The sequence below is a fragment of the Vulpes lagopus genome, chromosome 23 (assembly GCF_018345385.1).
Source record: "Vulpes lagopus strain Blue_001 chromosome 23, ASM1834538v1, whole genome shotgun sequence".
In the NCBI taxonomy this organism is placed as follows: Eukaryota; Metazoa; Chordata; class Mammalia; order Carnivora; family Canidae; genus Vulpes; species Vulpes lagopus.
In genome coordinates, this window is record NC_054846.1 from 10914634 (window position 1) to 10932691 (window position 18058).

Genomic DNA, 18058 nt, shown 5'->3' on the forward strand with positions numbered 1-18058 from the left:
GAGTATGGGTACAAGACATTCCAGAAAGAGCTAAGTAGAAAATTACAAAGGCAGAGACTAACAGATAAATCTGGTAACGGTGATAATTGTGTATGCTTTCCTAGGGTGTCTAGACAATGACTAACAATTAAGTGATCTAGGCAAGAGAGTAATTTTGATTTGAGAAAGACTGCTCTGGCAGCCTCCTGGGAGTGACGAATGGAGAGGGGAAAGACAGGAAGTAGAAAGACCTATAAAGAAGATCTTGTAATTGTCCGGGTTAGAGATGATGAATGCCTGAAGTAGGATGGTGTAGGTAGAATAGATTTTTAAAATATTCAAGATAAAAAAACTGGAATTTAAGTGCTTCAAACGCAGTGAAGATTGTTCACTGATGCATCCCCAATACCAAGAACAGTGCCTGCCACAAGTAGATGCTCTGAAAATGCATGTTGGGTTCTGGAAAGATGGCAGCTTGCGGTAGTTTTTGACTCTTCCTGAATGTCCCTTCAAAACAGGCATATCAATGAAAATTGCAAAGTCAAAAACTCACAGATGCCTAAACCAAAACAAAAACACTTAATTGCAACCCAAATATACCCCAAACCTACAGGTTGGGAACCAGAGATAGCTAAAACCATCAGATGGTGTTATTATCTATGAGGCAAGAAATAGGAGGAAGGACCTGGTGCTCCAACTCAGAGAATCTGGATATCACAAATACATACTTATTGGAAAGCCCAGTTGACCCACCTGAGGCTATAGCAACCAAAACAGAACAGCAATCTACAGACACCAATTACTGAGTTGTGTATAAGGAGACCAGGGGAAGGTCTGATGATGATGGGGTGGGACAGGAATCTATGAAACTAAAAATAACCTACAAATTCTCCTTCCCAGGACAAATACCAGTACAGAAAAGAAAGCACTAGAGACAGAGTCCATACTGAGCAGGACAAAACAGTTGGGGCAAAGGAAAGAGAAGATACAGAAAACTTAAAACACATGATTAAACAAGTCCTGGAACAAAAGGAAAATACCAAGTAAAATTGGAGAATTAAAAAATAATAATAATGAAAAAATACTAATAGCTAAAATATGATTTATCAGAATACTTGGTCCAAATGTTTTTATCAGAGGACATTTTATAGCATTTGATTTTGAAGGCAAACATATAACTCAAAAAAGTGGTACCAAAAAAAAAAACAACCCTGAATTAAATAAAACAGAAGAAATTAGTGATTTAAAAAGAAATTTAAAAGTTGGAAAATAGTAAAACTCACCAATCCAATAGCCAGTTGTATGAAACAGAAAAAAGTCACTAATTAACAGGCCTAAAGGACAAATGAAGAGAACAAGCACTCTTTGAGGCAAAACAATCTTCAAAAGTGAGAAAAAAAACTTCAATATCATAAGTTTACTTTGTACATCTATGAAATACTTTTAAAAATCTGAATGAAATGGATGGGCTTTTCTTTTATAAAAAACCTAATAGTAAGTCTAATAAGTTAAAAACTTAAAGAGATCAGTTCCCAGAAAAGCGACAGAGAAAATTGTGGAGTAGAGAGCTATTCCATAGGAAAAAAAAAAACAAACAAACAAAAACAACCAAAAAACCAAAGGCACTAAATCTGAAGATGTTCACAGGAAGTTGTTTCTCAGGTAATGAAAATGTTAGTTAAACTATTCCAGAAAAAATTAAGCAAACTTTCACATTTGTTATATGGGGAAATCTATGATCTGTTCTCCAAACCTGACCAAGACAGCATCAAAACATACAAAACTACAGACTGTTCTTGCTTATAAAAACGACGTAACAATCAAAGTGAAATGTTAGCAAACAAAATACAGTGGCATAGTAAAAAAACACACTTTTTTTAAACAATACTTTCATTTTTTAAAGATTTTATTTATTCATGAGAGACACGGGAGAAGAGAGAGAGATAGAGAGGGGAAGAGACGCAGGCCGAGGGAGAAGCAGGCCCAATGCAGGGAGCCCGACGTGGGACTCGATCCCGGGTGCCCAGGATCACGCCCTGGGCTGAATGCAGCGCTAAACCGCTGAGCCACTCGAGCTGCCCAAACACACTTATTTAGGTTATTAGGATGTTGGTAAAATAAACCATATAAAGTGGCAAGAATAAAATCTCGCACAAAGTAAATGTGCAACCACTGTGAGTCATGACTCTTAGTAGTCACAGATTTGACAAGTGAGTTTATTAAACAAGATGAGGAAGAAATCAAGGAATATCAATGCTTAACCAGCCACTAGAGAACAAAGTTGGAAAATTCGTATTTCCCAACCTCAAAAGTCACTACAAAGCTACAGTAAACAAGTCTGTGTGGTACTGGCATAAGGATAGACATAACTCGATGAGAGAGAATTGAGAGTCTGAAAATGAACCCTTACATTTATGGTCAATTTACTTTCGAGAAGGATACCAAGACAATCCAATGAGGAAAGAATGTTCTTCCTGACAAATGACACTGGGAACGGTGGACTTCCACAGGCAGAAGAAAGAAGTTGGTCCCCTAGGGCCACTATATACAAAAACTGACTCCGGATGTACCAAATACCTAAATGTAAAGAGCTAAAACTATAAAGCTTTTGGTAGAAAACACAGTTATAAATCTTCGTGACCTTGGATCAGGCAATGGTTTCTTAAAGATATCCAAAGCATAAGCTACCAAAGAAAAACAGAGAAATTTAATTAGGTCAAAATTTAAAAATTTGAGCTTTGAGATACCCGGGTGGTTCAGTGGTTGGGCATCTGCCTTCTGCTCAGGTCGTGATCCCGGGGTCCCAGGATCAAGTCCTGCATCTGGCTCCCTTCGAGGAGCCTGCTTCTCCCTCTGCCTATGTCTCTGCCTCTCTCTGTGCGTCTCTGATGAATAAATAAGTAAAATCTTAAAAAAAAATAATAAAATACAATCGAAATAAACAAAACTTGAGCTTCAAAGTGCACTACCAAGAAAGTGAAAAAAACACATATTAGGTGAAAATATTTGCAAATCATGATCTGTTAGGTCTAGTGTACAGAATATAAAAACACCTACAACTCTACAATTAAAAAAAAATAACTCAATGTATAAAGGGGCAAATAATTTTTCCCCCAACTTCTCAATAGCCAAATATCTTTTATTGGTACTATTATCAAGCTTATAATTTGCAGAATAGACACAAGAATAGGAAAAATTCCACAAAATAGTGAGAGAAAACAATATGTCAGGGCCCTCCCACCCATTCATTCCCTGTGAAAAAATCCACAGGGAGAAAATGATCTCTCCTCTACTACAGATGATGATGTCAAGGTCTCTCCAGGCCTTCTGATTTGGGCCCCTGCCAAGTTCCTCGCCCATGGGTGCCATCCATGCTTTCCTGCCTGACCGCAGTCATGATAAACTGTCACACCTCAACAAAGCCCAGCGCACTTCAGCTCCACTTTCCCCACCATCACCACCGCTCCTGTGCTCTGTGGGCCCCTCTTGCATCAGCCTCCTGTCCTTGGCACCCAGCAGCTGTGAAAGCTGTGGGAGGCCCACTATGGGTGCCAGGGTCAGAGATGTGCCCAGCAGTGGTAGGAATGCGGGGATGGAGTGAGTTGGGAAGCACATCTGGGCATCCCAGCCTGCATCTGGGCACTCCCCCTCCAGCTCTGGATCAGTCCCTTGGCTCCACACCTTCAGGGAAGAAGGTAGTGGGCAGGAGATCAACAGGGACCCCAGTGAGTGGTCTGGTGTCATCCCCCACTCACCCAAGGGGCAAATAACTTGAAGAGGAGTTTCTCCAAATCAGGTCTACAAATGACTACCGAGCACATGAAAAGACCATCAACGTAATTAGCCATTGGGGAATTACCAACCCAAACCACGACAGATGGCACTTCTCGCCCACCAGAATGCCTTAGACCAAAAAGATGGGCAACAGCAAGTGCTGTGGAAGACGTAGAGGAATCTCAACCTTCATACACTGCTGGTGGGAAAGAAAGTTGGTGTAGGCATTTTGGAAAACATTTAGCAGTTCCTCACAGAGTTAAACCTAGAGTTCCATATGGCACAGAAATTAACCTTCTAGATATACACACAAGAGAACTGAAGACATATGTGCACAAAAGCCTGTACCCATATGGTCACAACAGTATCATTCATATTAACCAAAGGTGGAAACGACTCAAGCGTCCATCAGCTTATGAATGGATAAACAAAATGTGGTCTAGCCAGACAACCGAATCTTATTCAACCATAATAAGTAAGGAAATACTGATCTGTTACAGCATAGGCAAACCTCAAAAACGTTACTCTAAGCGAAAGAAGCCAGACCCCAAAGGCCACCTATTGTAGGATTCGGCTTATATGAAACACCCAGAATGAGCCAATCCTTAGAAACAGAAAGTAGGTCAGCGTTGCCGGGAGCTCGAGGAAGCGGTTAATTGGGATTGACTACTAATGGTTATGGGATATCTTTGAGGGGTAATGAAAGTATTCTGGAATTAGACAGTTGTACAGCTTCGCGGATATACCAAATCCACTGAATTGTACATTTATAAAAATGGAATTTCATAGTATGTAGGTTATAGCTCAACAAAATAAATAAAATCCAGCAGACCACAAAAAGCTGGAAAAAGGATTAAAAGAGAATTGTCAAAAATTTAGTGAATTTTTAATGACTCTAGAGTCCAGGTGGTAGGTGAATGGTTGTACCCTCTACAAGTCCTTTGACCTTTTCTTTATGTTTTAAAATTCTTACCAGAAAGTTTGTGAAGTAATTGAACAGAAATAATAATAATAATAATAATAATAATAATAATAATAGAATGAAAATAAACGTGAAGCTGTTCATCAGGGTCAGTGCCACAGAGAGATTTCAAGGAATTTAAAATTAGGAAGAGAACTTTTTGCAAAGCAGACTCAATGCACAGACTCTGTGCTGTGCATGAGGATTAGACAGGGGAGAGGCTGGAGACCCTGAGCACAGGCTGCTGAACTTGGCCTGGAGCCTTGTTTCCATGGTATTAATTCATCTTCAAATGAGACCCCCATAAAACGGTCCCCGATCTGGCTGCTGACTCCTATTCCCATCCTACCTTCATCCTCTCCTTTCTCATTTTCTAAGTTATTCTTTCAGTATCTTAACTATGTTGTTTTTCAAAAGATTTTGTTTGTTTATTCATGAGAGACACAGAGAGAGGCAGAGACATAGAGGGAGAAGAAGGCTCCTTGCGGGGAGCCCGATGCAGGACTCGATCCCAGAATCCTGGGATCGCGACCTGAGCCAAAGGCAGACGCTCAACCACTGAGCCACCAGGTGCCCCATTAGCTATGCTTTGTATCACTACAAATATCACGTATTTTAATGATTTGCATATGTCTTTCACTCCTAAAAGACAGGTCCTCAAGGGCTGATGTCATTTCCTCTTGATCTGTGAATCTGTCCCTCCAGGTCTATAGTCTTGCTTCTGCCACCTTGTTGGTACTAAAGAAAAACAGTGTTTGAGGATAAGCCTATCCAAGAGGAGCCAATCAACGGTATTAACAAGAGTGAATCAAAATTAATTTAAAGTGCAGAATCAAAAAAATAATAATAATAAAGTGCAGAATCGGGGAGATTATGCAATGTGCTTCTAAAAATGACAGTAATAATATGGCCAGTAATAACATTAATATTATTTTTGTTGAAATACAAACTGATGACAAGTGGAAAAAATAATTTATTGAAGATTCTCTTACACATGAATGTGGAACATTTATACATATACAGATGTGCTGATACGGAATGCTAAATTTAAAGACAAACATTTTTACACAAAAGTAGTTGCACTATATTTTATAAAGGTAGGTATAAATAAATTATCAGATATATTTAAGAGCGATAGGCCAATTATTCCAATAGGAATGCAGTCTACGTCAAAATTAAAGTAACTTTTCTGAACATGATGGCCTGGTTATAATCACATTCTTCCAAGCAAAGAAAAAGAAGCTCATTACTGGAAATAAAAAGCCAGAAATGGCTCTTTCAGGAGTATCCCAGCAGTGTCTTCAATTTTATTCTTGGATGTGGTCAGAGCGCCTAACATTTATCCCAAGCTAATGTAATAGCTCAGTGTGAAACAGTACAGCTTTTTTTATAACAGCTGCATGTGGTTAATAAGATTTAATACAAACAACAGAGTTTTAGAGGATATTATAATGCCACATAATTTGAGTGAGCCACCAAAGATTTTAGTAACAGAAATATGCACCCTACATTTTTGAAGGAAAACTAGCACAATTCAAAATAGTCACTATTTTCTTAGTATGGTATATTCATTCTTATTTTGGGAATCTGAAAATAAATTGCATTTTTTCCTAAAACAGAATTCACTCCTGTAGAAAACGATTTCTATAATGATGTACACCAACACGATATAAATTTTGCTATGTGTCATTATAGTCATTAAAATATACATGTACATATACATCGAACACCAAACAGACTTGGTAAGCCATGATATGATATATACACAGGACCAAATACTGTTCTGTGTCATTTAATTAAATTCAACAAATACTTATTGGGTGCCTACCACTTGCAGATTACCATGCTCGGCAACGCTTGTGGTAGAACTTAAGACGCATGAAGCTCACATCATTCACATCTAAAGCCAAATTTCAGGTAACATACTAAACCTTGAAAATAATCAGAAGCAGTGCTAAGGTTGAGTAATGAATCATGAAAGCTATACCTAGGAGAAAGGCTTGGGGTAACCGCGAAGGACAAAGCGAAATCTATCCACAGGGACTAATTGCTCCCAGGCTTGGCGTGTGACAAGGGACAACTGGAGCCCATTCTGCAGTCCTCTTCGTCCCACAGTCTAACATTCAATTATCATCCTGTGTTGTTTCCTTTGAAGAGTGGAATAAACAGGGATTCATTTTCAGGGGTAATAAAGCTTGTAGTATCCCCCCAAATATTCTCTTTTTTTCCTTTTTGCACAAAAATGTGATTGGCATTCATATCTGTTTTTCTGTCTTCCCACCATAATTCTGGGTGAAACAGGGCCACCCACCTAAAATGAGCAACACTTGAGGTAGAGTTTAACTTATCCGAAGAACATCTGTAAGCATGCCAACCCCACAAGTAAATTATTTAAAAAGAGCAGAAGGAAGATAAAGATAAATATTTTAAAACTTGGCATTCCATTCCTTTTAGGACTTATGCTGTACCGGCATTTTCAGGGCATGTATACATACGGAAAAAAGAAATATAATCAGTTAGTCTCACCCCTCTAAGGAACCAGCACATCAATAGGGAGACACAGTATCAAACTGGCTCCTGAAGCAGAGCACTGTGCTTGGGATCCCAGTGGGCATAACCTTGGTGTGGACAAGCCAGTGCGAGTGGGGATCCGGTGCAGAGGGCCAGTGTCTGAGGTCTACTCTAGCACATGTGTCCCAACTGGAGCATGACCATGGCATTAGCACGAACCGGAGGCTCCCCTATGCAATCCTTTAGGTTCGGGAACATTCTAAGTCACTCCTTTCTAGGAAAAATGCACGAGGGACTAGGGCATCTAAAAATTGCCAAACATCCCACAGGGAGCTCGCGTGGCCCTTCGGAGGATCTGAAGCTCCGTGATTAAGAAACTTCTCATAAATTGTGGTCCTGACTCTGCCCAGATGGTGATCTCGGAAGAGCTTAAGGAGCCAAGGGAAGAGGCCGGGGAGGCCCTCACAGCCCTCTCGCCTCAGCTGTGTTTGAGCCAGATCATGGAGGAAGAGCAAACAACAGGTCTTCCCCATCTGGTCCTTTTGGCTTTAATTTCATTAGAGGACAAAAGCTGGCAACCATAAAGTATCCCCTAAGAACTTTTTATTGTTCTAACTGGCTCATTAATGTTTCAGTATTTCTACTGCTTTACTGGAGAGTTCATGTTTGTAAGCAAGAATTCTTTTCAAATGAAACATATTTTCAGCGATCATAATTTAGCTTTATTTATTTATTTATTTATTTATCTTTAGCTCTCTCTATTCATATTCTGCCTTTAAAAAAGAGGAATTACATGCTGATTAGTCATACCTCTGATCCTGTATTTTTTCTGGATAGAAACCAAACTTGCATCGGTTCTTTTTTGCCCTTCATGGACACGGGGCCTCTGTGCTCCAAATGGAACTGCGGATCTGAATTTTCTGGTGTCATAAGACATCTAAAAGACAGGGGACAGGGGACAGGGAGAGACGTATGGAATATGGTTGTATGGAGAAAGTGACATGAGCATGAAATTAGAGCTCAACACAATAATGATCGACCCACAGTAAAGTTGTATTTAATGGTAATGCAAGGTTTTAGTAAGAACGGTCATACAGGGAATTCCTAAGGTAGTCTGAAATCATTAAAAGTGGGAATAATGGTCCCACTTTCTTCTCAAATAAGAAAGAAACAATCCTAAGAGCATAAGTGATGGCTGTTTAAAAACACTGCGAGTTAAACCACACGTAAAGACACATTTTTCTTGCAAATCAGACATGTTTTCTTACCTGTATGTATATTCAGATACATTTATTTTTCCTTTTTCTCCAGTGGTTTCCGTTCTGCTTGTGAGGTTAACGGTATTTCCGAAAAGGCAATACCGAGGCATCCTCTGCCCTATGACACCAGTAACTACCTCTCCAGTGTGTATCCCTATTGTTATCTGCAGAAATCAAAACTTTGTTTCAGTAAGTTCGATCACCAAAATAATTATTTTTGATTACTTTATATTACAGAATGTAGAGTCACCATATAAAAATCATAAGGATTCGCTAAAAGAACTCCAAGTGTACTGCAGCGTACTTATAAAATAGAACTCCAAGTATATTCATGAAAATAAAAAAACCCTCACAAAATCTGTTTTCCAAGGAAACATTTTTCTCAGTCTGAAGATCTCAAAGATGTGGATCTGGCAACTTAAATGAGACACAGGGAACAGATTTTAAAAAATAAATCAGAAAGGACAGGAAGTTTTATCTCATCCTCATGACTTCAGTATACAAACAGGTGGACAGATTTCCCATTTCTATGAAAAAAAAAAGTAATACAATGGGTTTGAAAAAGATTATTGTCTTTGCCCTCAAGGTGTCTTTCCTTATACATAATTAGTGATTGCTGGGTAGAAAATGTGAGTCAGTTGTCCACAGAGGTCTACTACTACTATTATAATATCTGTTTTATTTACCAACCTGAACAGATTCGCCATCGACTTGAACCTGGCCAGCAATTTCCATCATGTCCAAGGCCAGGTGGCAAATGGATCGTGCATGGTGGATGCATGGCTCTGGTAAACCACTCACTGTCATGTACTTGTCACCAACTGTCTCCACCTAACACAGCACATACAATTTACGTGTTCATTGGTTAGAATAAACATTACCATTTCATTTGCTACCCATAAATATAATGTTCTTGCAAAGCCACGAGTAGCTTTCAACTTTCCTTCTCTGAATTCTTTTAAAATTCTAACACATTCAACTCCAACAAGGTGAAATCTTGTGATTATTTGAAATTTACACACATGGCACTTGAGGTCTTTGATTACAGGCAGGTACAGACACAGCATTATTTTCTCCCTAGTAATGCCTGGTTTCTCACCTCAGATACCCTTATCATTCAATAGAACAATTGATTATCAAAATCTCCCTAAAATAATGATGATTTACGGCACAAGAGCCACTGCCCAAAGTCCAGTGATTTGTCATGCTCATTAACCATTTATATTTTGATGTGCTCACAAAGCATTATATTGTATCTCAGAAGACCACTATAAATAGTCCTTGTGGCACGCCTGTTACTCCAGATGCCTGGAGATGGTGTAGTTAACATTCTTGCTTTTATGAAGCAAGAATGCTCTGACTCCATTTTTCCAATGTAATATTTGTTTTTTAATTGAAACAAAGAGCACAAATGCCTTATAAATGTTTATCTTCAAGTCAGTGTTATCTAAAAGCAAATCTGAGTCCCCAGCACCCTTCTCATGCTCTCTGACTTCTTTACTATGCAAAGCATTTATATATTTCGGTAAAACTGTCTCCTGCAGAGCACTAAAATGAATACTATGTTTATATTATGTGTGATAAACGGGTGTAAATTCATTAATGTAAGTGCAAATAATATTTGCTGAACATCTCATTTTAACTAGGGAATCATCGGTTCTATTTCTCTTGGTTACAAGCAAGGGAAAGTTTTATAACAAGAGCTAATTACTTAAGCAAATGATAAACAGTGACTGCGTGGAGGCTGTAGGGCTACCCTCAGAGAACGGACCCTCTGAGTCTAGGATCTCAAAATTCTGACTCTGAAGAGCACCGCCTTAGGGTATGACCTGGACTTGCCTTATAAACGAATGGATTTTTCCGAGAGTCGGTCAGTGTGTCAAATCTGGTGTAGAGGTCATTGAGGAGGTTTACAATCTTCATGGCCCCTTCTCCGGATGCATGCTTGCTGCAGAAAGCATTGAAGCCCACAATGCCACTGAAGAGGATGGTCACATTGTCGTACCTTTTGGCAGGCACGGGGCGTTTGTGTCTCAGCTCATTGGCAACAGATGGAGGGAGGACAGAATAAAGCAACCTATTAGGTGGGAAGGGGGGAAAGCCACAGTAAGAAATGCTGGGCATCGCCTCAGGGCTCCTACTGCCCACTTCACAGAGTTTGAGGTGATGCACACTGCAGAAACCTGGTTTTCGTACAGGACACCCATTATTACACATATGTGTGAGGCAGGTATCAAAAATACCACCATTTATTTGTTTTAATGACATACAACATCTCCAAATCCAAACCAAGCCAAACCAAATGGAAATAAGCCAAACAAACAAATAGGCATTGGGGGAAGCCTGGCAATTGGAAGTCAAAGTCTTCATCTGTAGTCCTGATTCTGACCCACGGTTATGGCATCACAGCAGGAAAGCTGTCATCATTAGCACCTAAAACACCGTCTGAGCAGCCTAATATCAGGACCTTGTTTATCTCTTAGGAGTAAGAAGGCTACCTGAATTTGTGTAAATTATATTAAAAGAAGTAGATTTCTCTCTAGTCTCATTCAACCTCATTCTTCCATGGAAGAAATTGATAAAATGGACAAAGACTGGGCTAGGCAAGGAAAGACTGTATTTCTATAGACACTACAGAGATTACTCTGATGGCTTCAGGGATTATACTGAGGGGCAAGGGTGCTAAGCACAACAGGAAGGGGATGATGGCCGAGGAACTGACAAGAGAGAAGCAGAAATGAGGCCGACCGATGTCTCTTGGGGTGAGGACCCAGGGGAACAAGTGATGCCTCTCTGCCTTTTTCTTCCCCACAGCCACGGGGTATACCTGCGAAGTTTAACCTTGCAGACTTCATACAATGTGTTATTTTCAGGGATGAAGTTGTACCACCTACCAGTAAAACATACCATCTGAATTGTTTTTCAAGCAGAGGGAGGAATTTGAGCTGGCTGCCCTCTACACTTTCTGAAATCTGCAAAATGCCTGGATAGATTAAGGGGTCCATTTAGGGCCACAAGGAAAGGGATGAGAGCAGCTAAACATAGCTTTGAGCTTCTTTATACAAAAGTCAAGACAAGTGAATTAAGAAGCTATGGATAAAGATAGGCATTAAACGGCCTTTTCTATGTCATCCCCATTGTTAATAAATAGTTAACTGATGTGTTTTTTGTAAAGATTTATTTATATATTTGAGAGTGCGAGAGAGACCACACACCCTTCACATCTTCCCTTTCCATGAGGAAAACGTACAGGAAGAACTTCCTATGACTCAACCGAGTAAAAGGTGAGGGGCAGAAGGACAAAGAGAGTCTTTGAAGCAGAGTCCATGCTGAGCACAGAGCCTGATGCAGGGCTCCCTCTCATGAACCTGAGATCACAACCTGAGCCGAAACCATGAGTCCCAACACTTAACTGCCTGCACCAACCAGGTGCCTCAGATTTTGCTATTTTTGTAAACCTGGGTCATTATAGATGTAATTGTGATTACAGATGACATCAAAATCTGTCCGGTTCATATCGGTCAAGCCCTAGAATAATAATAATCCAACTCCAAGATATCTTTTAAAAGGCAATGGCCAATGTAACCCTGAGAATCCAGCCAGCCCCAGCACACAGCCTTCATATGAAGGAGGGAAGGAATGGATGGTTCAACTTTAAAGACGCTGATTTTCAGAGAGAGATATTTCAGCATCTTTTCATTCAACTTGGTTGGTGAAAACAGAAGACAGATTTCCACTATCATTAAGACGGATGCATTTCTGTACGCATGATTTCTTTTTAAGGGATGTAGATTGTATTGCCTACTCCAGAGCTCCTACAGGCCCCGTGCCTTTTTAGTCTGCTTATCAGACTTAACTATAGTGGACACACACCACACGATGCCCTTCCTTCACCACAAGGTTACATTCTTACGTGTCTGTCTTTTTCTTTTCATCTTCCAAGGCTCTTAATGTGAGCTGCAGCCGGTCTGTAAGGATTTCCAGTTCTTGAGTCAGTTTGTATTCCTCTCTGAATTGCTCCCCCAAAAGAACGAGGTCACGCGTGGCATCGTGCAGGGGGATGTCGCTCAGATACAGACCTCTCCGCGTCAGATCATCCAGATTCATCACACTGTTACACAGGGAAGTGAGGCAAAAATCAGTGCCAGCTTGTCTACACGATAATCCCGAGCCCAGTAACTGTCAAGGAGTATAAGCCTGTCATCTCCTACCATTCAGTTCCTACCATTCAATAGGTCAGGCTAAAGACAAGAAAATTTGGAGAGTCACATGAAAAATATTACTTTATTCTTTTATGTATTTAAAAATCTATCAAATAGCATTGAATTCGACATAGGTATTGCCTATGTCATCAAAAATCACACTTTTTTTTAAAGATTTTATTTATTTATTCATGAGAGACACACAGAGAGAGGCAGAGACACAGGCAGAGGGAGAAGCAGGCTCCATGCAGGGAGCCCGATGTGGGAATCCATCCCAGGATCATGCCCTAGGCCGAAGGTGGCGCTAAACCGCTGAGCCACCCAGGGATCCCAAAAATCACACTTTTTGATGCCATCATCCTAAACTGCAAGATAGAAACTTGTCCTGTGCAACCTGCTTAGGTCCGTAACACAAGGCTGTTATTCACTGCTATCACATTTTCCCCTCATTATAAAGAGATAAAGAAAAAAAATTTTACCCTCTGTAACGGATAATAGTGCTTCTTTTGAGAAACTAGTTTATTTTTGCCTTGTGGATTCTTTGACTTTTGTAACTGGTTACTTTCCCCTTTTAGACTAAAAGTGTACAGATTTATGACCTTTCTTTCACATGTATTTTATGTATTTATGACTTTTTTTAAGAATAAGATTTTATTTATGTGAAAGAGATCCTGAGAGGGCACAAGCCGGGGGAGGGGGGATCAAAGGGAAAGGGAGAAGCAGGCTCCCCGCTGCAAGAAGCCCAAGGCAGGACTCCATCCCAGGACCCAAGGATCATGACCTGAGCTGAAGGCAGACACTTAATCAACTGAGCCACCCAGGCGCCTTGTATTTTTGACTTTTTGATGTGTATTTTATTTACTACTCTTCCTTCTGGTTCTAACTTCTACTACTCTTGTTTTCATTAAAACTTTTCTCATTTTTCTTTTAAAGATTTTATTTATTTATTCATGAGAGACACAGAGAGAGATGCAGAGACACAGGCAGAGGGAGAAGCAGGGAGCCAGATGTGGGACCCGATCCCGGGTCTCCAGGATCACACCCTGAGCCAAAGGCAGATGCTCAACCGCTGAGCCACCCAGGTGTTCCACTTTTCTCATTTTTGAAACATTATTTAACCTTGCTAGATTTTATGTGCCTCTGTAACCTATTTTTTTTTACCTAAATTATTTTTAGAATAGCACACTAATATTTATTGATTCAGCAATAATCTGGTAAGTGATTGCTTTTTAAGTTTACCTTTTGGTTAAAATGTCCTAAGGTTATGTTATTGGTTTGGATTCTTTAAATACAAGGTAATTACTTCTGGGCGTGCACAATAAGAATTTCTCTAAAATGACATAATGAGTTGTGACTTCACAGAAGAGTTTTGGATTGATAAAATGTCTCCTTGTTATATGTTCTCAGGAGAAATGTCCACAAATCAAAGCAAAAATTAGCATATCAATACTGAAAAATAAAATAATCAAAGAGTTTACTAATGAACCACTATGGTCTCTTTAGATTTTGTTAAAATGCATATGTACGTTACAGCTCACTTTCAGAATAGACCCATTTGAAAAGAGGCCAAGTCCTCGGCCAAATGGTACACAAGACCTGCCCTTGAGCAGAGAAAAAAAAGATTATGAGCCGAAAATGAAAGTGGCTAAAAATACTGACACTGAGTTAGGAAATAATCAAATTGCGTCTCACTTTTTAAAAATGTTTCTTATGATTTTAATGAACTATTAACATATTTTTTTCTAAAGTTAAACTACTCATTTTGAAGTTATTTACATTACAGGTAAAACTGCTTTTAGGAGATGTCATGTGAGTACAAATCTTCTATGCACATGAACAGGTACCGTAGGATAAGCTGTGAGTGTGTCACGACGTGACCAATTTCCACATATGGCAATGAACAAAAAGACTCCAAATTTTCTGCTTCAGCTTCTGCTTCCAAAGAGACCTTTATTTCTATGAATAGAAATGGTCCCTACTGAAAAGCTGCCATTCCACTAAAGCTCAACTTGAAATGAGACAGAAGAAACAAACACTATTGACGGCACATGAAAATATAGTCAGATCAGTGCAAGTGATGAATTAGAAAATATAGAGTTTGTTTATATTCTCTAATTTTGTCTCTTCTATTTATGATACATATTCTCAGAAAATATTGTCTTATAGTTTTTAATAGTGCATTAAAGAAGTTGTTACAAGGTTTATTATGTTTTTCAGAAATTTTAAGCCACTATCTTTATTTTTCTTTTCTTTTTAAAGATTCTATTCATGAGGGACACACAGAGAGAGGCAGAGACACAGAGGGACAAGCAGGCTCTCTGCGGGGTCCTGAGGTGGGACTCGATCCCAGGGTCCTGGGATCACTCCCTGAGCTGAAAGCAGAGGTTCAACCACTGAGCCATCAGGTGCTTCGAGGCATTATCTTTAAAGGAAAACTGATCGTGGTTCATGGTGGACTTTAAATTTTTAGCCAAAAGCTCACCAAAACATGCTTTATGGAGTATGTTACTAAATAACATGTTTCAGTTATACAAAGTTATAAATATACAAAATATCACCTAACAAGTTCCAGTTACTTTTTTTCTATATTTCTAAGTAAAGTTAGATATATTTTTGTTATTCTGAGTTCCCGTGTCCTTCAGTAAAGTGTTCTGTCAAATTACAAAAACAGCATCCTCCAGTTTTACTTCCCTCCGATGTTTATTATAAATAACATAATCTACATAAATTTCAATGTAATAATATGTATTGAATGGTGAATCCAGATTAAAATAGCTAAATATTGGGATCCCTGGGTGGCGCAGAGGTTTGGCGCCTGCCTTTGGCCCAGGGCGCGATCCTGGAGACCCGGGATCGAATCCCACATCAGGCTCCCGGTGCATGGAGCCTGCTTCTCCCTCTGCCTGTGTCTCTGCCTCTCTCTCTCTCTCTCTGTGTGTGACTATCATAAATAAATAAAAATTAAAAAAAATAGCTAAATATGTGCAATATAAAATTGTTCAAATCCAGAAATAATTTTAAAAACTAATTTCTCGGTGCCAGATATCCATGTATCCATGACATCATATTAGATGCTCTACGGAATTGCTTTCCTATGTGATACCTCTATGGAAGGTATCAAACTATAGAATTAGCTACTTGCAGCTTAGATTTTTCCATGATCTAACGGTATAAACACTCGCAAACGGATTCAGACAGGACAAATCAAGTGGAATACCTGATTTCTTCTGAGCTTATTACAAATGTCAAATGAAATTATCCTTGTTATAGAGAAGTGTATAGACAAGGGCTGTAAAATCTAATTACGCTTAGAACATGTAGACACGATTAAATAGAATGTTATTGAATTTCTCTGTGAGCTGAGGGTACTTATAACCATTGTAATTAATCTAAAAATGATTACCTTGGTGAACACAGAAAGAGGATGCTATCTGCTTCAGGTAAGTAGATCATCTGACCCTTGAGACGTAAGCAGCTGATCTCAGTTCCAGTCAGCTCATCCTCACATTCTAATTTCTCTACGTCCAACAATCCTTCCTTGAAAAGGCAAGACATAACCGTTAACTAGTACCTTTCTCCCTACCTAGCAATTCAACAAAAAAACAAGGATACACGGGCTTCCTTTCCCACCAAACCATAAGGGAGAATAAATGCACCAAGAAGATCAGGAAAAGCATTTCACCAAAATGCTAACGGGTCATAAGCAAAGTAGCTTCTGAACCCAGAAAGACGAGAGCCATACTACTGTTTGCGTATTGGTTTAAAGCCTCTAGGAATCTTATTTCTGATTTTCTAGTATGGCTGGAATATCTAATACTAATTTCTATGGAAAAATAAACCAAGAATCTCCATTCCCCACGCCTGCATTCACAGAACAGTGGGGAGTGGCTTCAAACACTAATGTATGTGTTGGTAAGACCTTTGCGAGGGCTGCAAGGAGGACAACAGGTGTACTCTGGGACACTTCTGCTGTCTCAGTCAAAAGAATAGCAAGTCTGAGGTCTGGGGACTACCTAAGTAATCAACTAAATGAATATTTTATCACTTTTATTCTACCACAAAAAAGAAATTCAAATAACAGTTTAAGGAAGAATTAAATTAGGGTTCTGGTTGAAGTTAAAAAAAATTTATCAGTTCTGATTTCTAAAATAGCAGATGGTAGCTTTAGGGAGTAAAAGATGTTTATTATGTGAAACTGAGCCGTCCCAGTAAGACAGTCTCAAAACTTATTTTTGTTAATTATGATCAGTTGCTAGGACTTCCACTGCCCCTCAGGCAAATAAGAAACTACTAGCATTGCCTTTGAAATAGGGTTCCCTCTGAGGTTTCAGTTGGGATCTGTCTACACCTTCTCCATATCATAGAATGGTGGACTAGCTAACTTTCCCACAGAGATGCTTCTAAGTAACCTTCCTTACTCACATTGAAAGGAATAATATCTTGATTACCTTGCTTCTCAATACGAAAACCGTATTGATGTGTGAAAGGATCCCATGGAAACTAATGTCGATATGAGGACGGACGAGAGAGAAGACAGACAATAGGCTGCAGTTCCCAGGCTGGAGCTACAATGCCAATGAAAGGAGAGAACATGTGATTAGCCAAAATAATTCTTAGGATTTGAGATTAGATTCAGCCGACTCAAGAAGACTTAAAAATAGAAAAGTGTCATTTGGTAGGGCAATTGCCTCAACCATGGACTCCTACTTGACCCATGTCGCTCAGCGATGGAATGGGTGTCCCATGCTGCATGAACACAAAACCTAATATAGTCTCAGAGTATTCACACATTCAAGTATAAGCTAATGTAAGTAAGGGGAGCATTTTCAAAGAAGAAAGAATAGAAATTGATCCTTTTTTTTAAAAGATTTATTTATTTATTCATGATAGACATAGAGAGAGACAGAGAGAGGCAGAGACACAGGCAGAGGGAGAAGCAGGCTCCATGCAGGGAGCCCGACGCGGGACTCGATCCCAGGACTCCAGGACCGTGCCTGGGGCCAAAGGCAGGCGCCAAACCGCCAAGCCACCCAGGGATCCCCAGAAATTGATCTTTTACAAATGTAGTATGAGGTATCTCAAATGCCTGTGGCTTAAAATGAGATTTAAATAGCAAAACCACCAGCAAACACTCATAGTTTGTTAAGAGACGACTAATAATAATAACACGTAACAGTTAATAATTGCTTAGACACTGGACTGAATATTCTTTATGCACCCTGCATGCTCACATTGTAATACAGGGAAAATAGGCCAAGAAAGATAAAGTAATGAGCTCATGGTCATACAATGAGAGAGAGGCAGAGCCAGCAGAGGAGGCACGCTGTACCCTACCCTGCTTCTGGATGTAGAGGTTTACAACAGAGCCCATC

The 18058-nt window shown here is 39.5% G+C and overlaps 1 protein-coding gene across 1 annotated transcript in view; it reads right to left on the reverse strand.

Annotated features, from left to right (window-relative positions):
- Positions 1-5667: 5667 nt before the first annotated feature.
- The window catches only part of GUCY1B1 (guanylate cyclase 1 soluble subunit beta 1), a 47888-nt gene continuing 35497 nt past the window's right edge, over positions 5668-18058 (reverse strand). The window contains exons 7-14 of the mRNA XM_041739053.1: positions 17135-17251; positions 16090-16223; positions 12398-12595; positions 10324-10561; positions 9175-9315; positions 8494-8648; positions 8036-8162; positions 5668-6861 (exon numbers count right to left, since the gene is read on the reverse strand). Of these exons, the coding sequence (XP_041594987.1) occupies positions 6838-6861; positions 8036-8162; positions 8494-8648; positions 9175-9315; positions 10324-10561; positions 12398-12595; positions 16090-16223; positions 17135-17251 (1134 nt within the window). The 3' untranslated portion in view covers positions 5668-6837. The remainder of the gene's footprint in view (positions 6862-8035; positions 8163-8493; positions 8649-9174; positions 9316-10323; positions 10562-12397; positions 12596-16089; positions 16224-17134; positions 17252-18058) is intronic.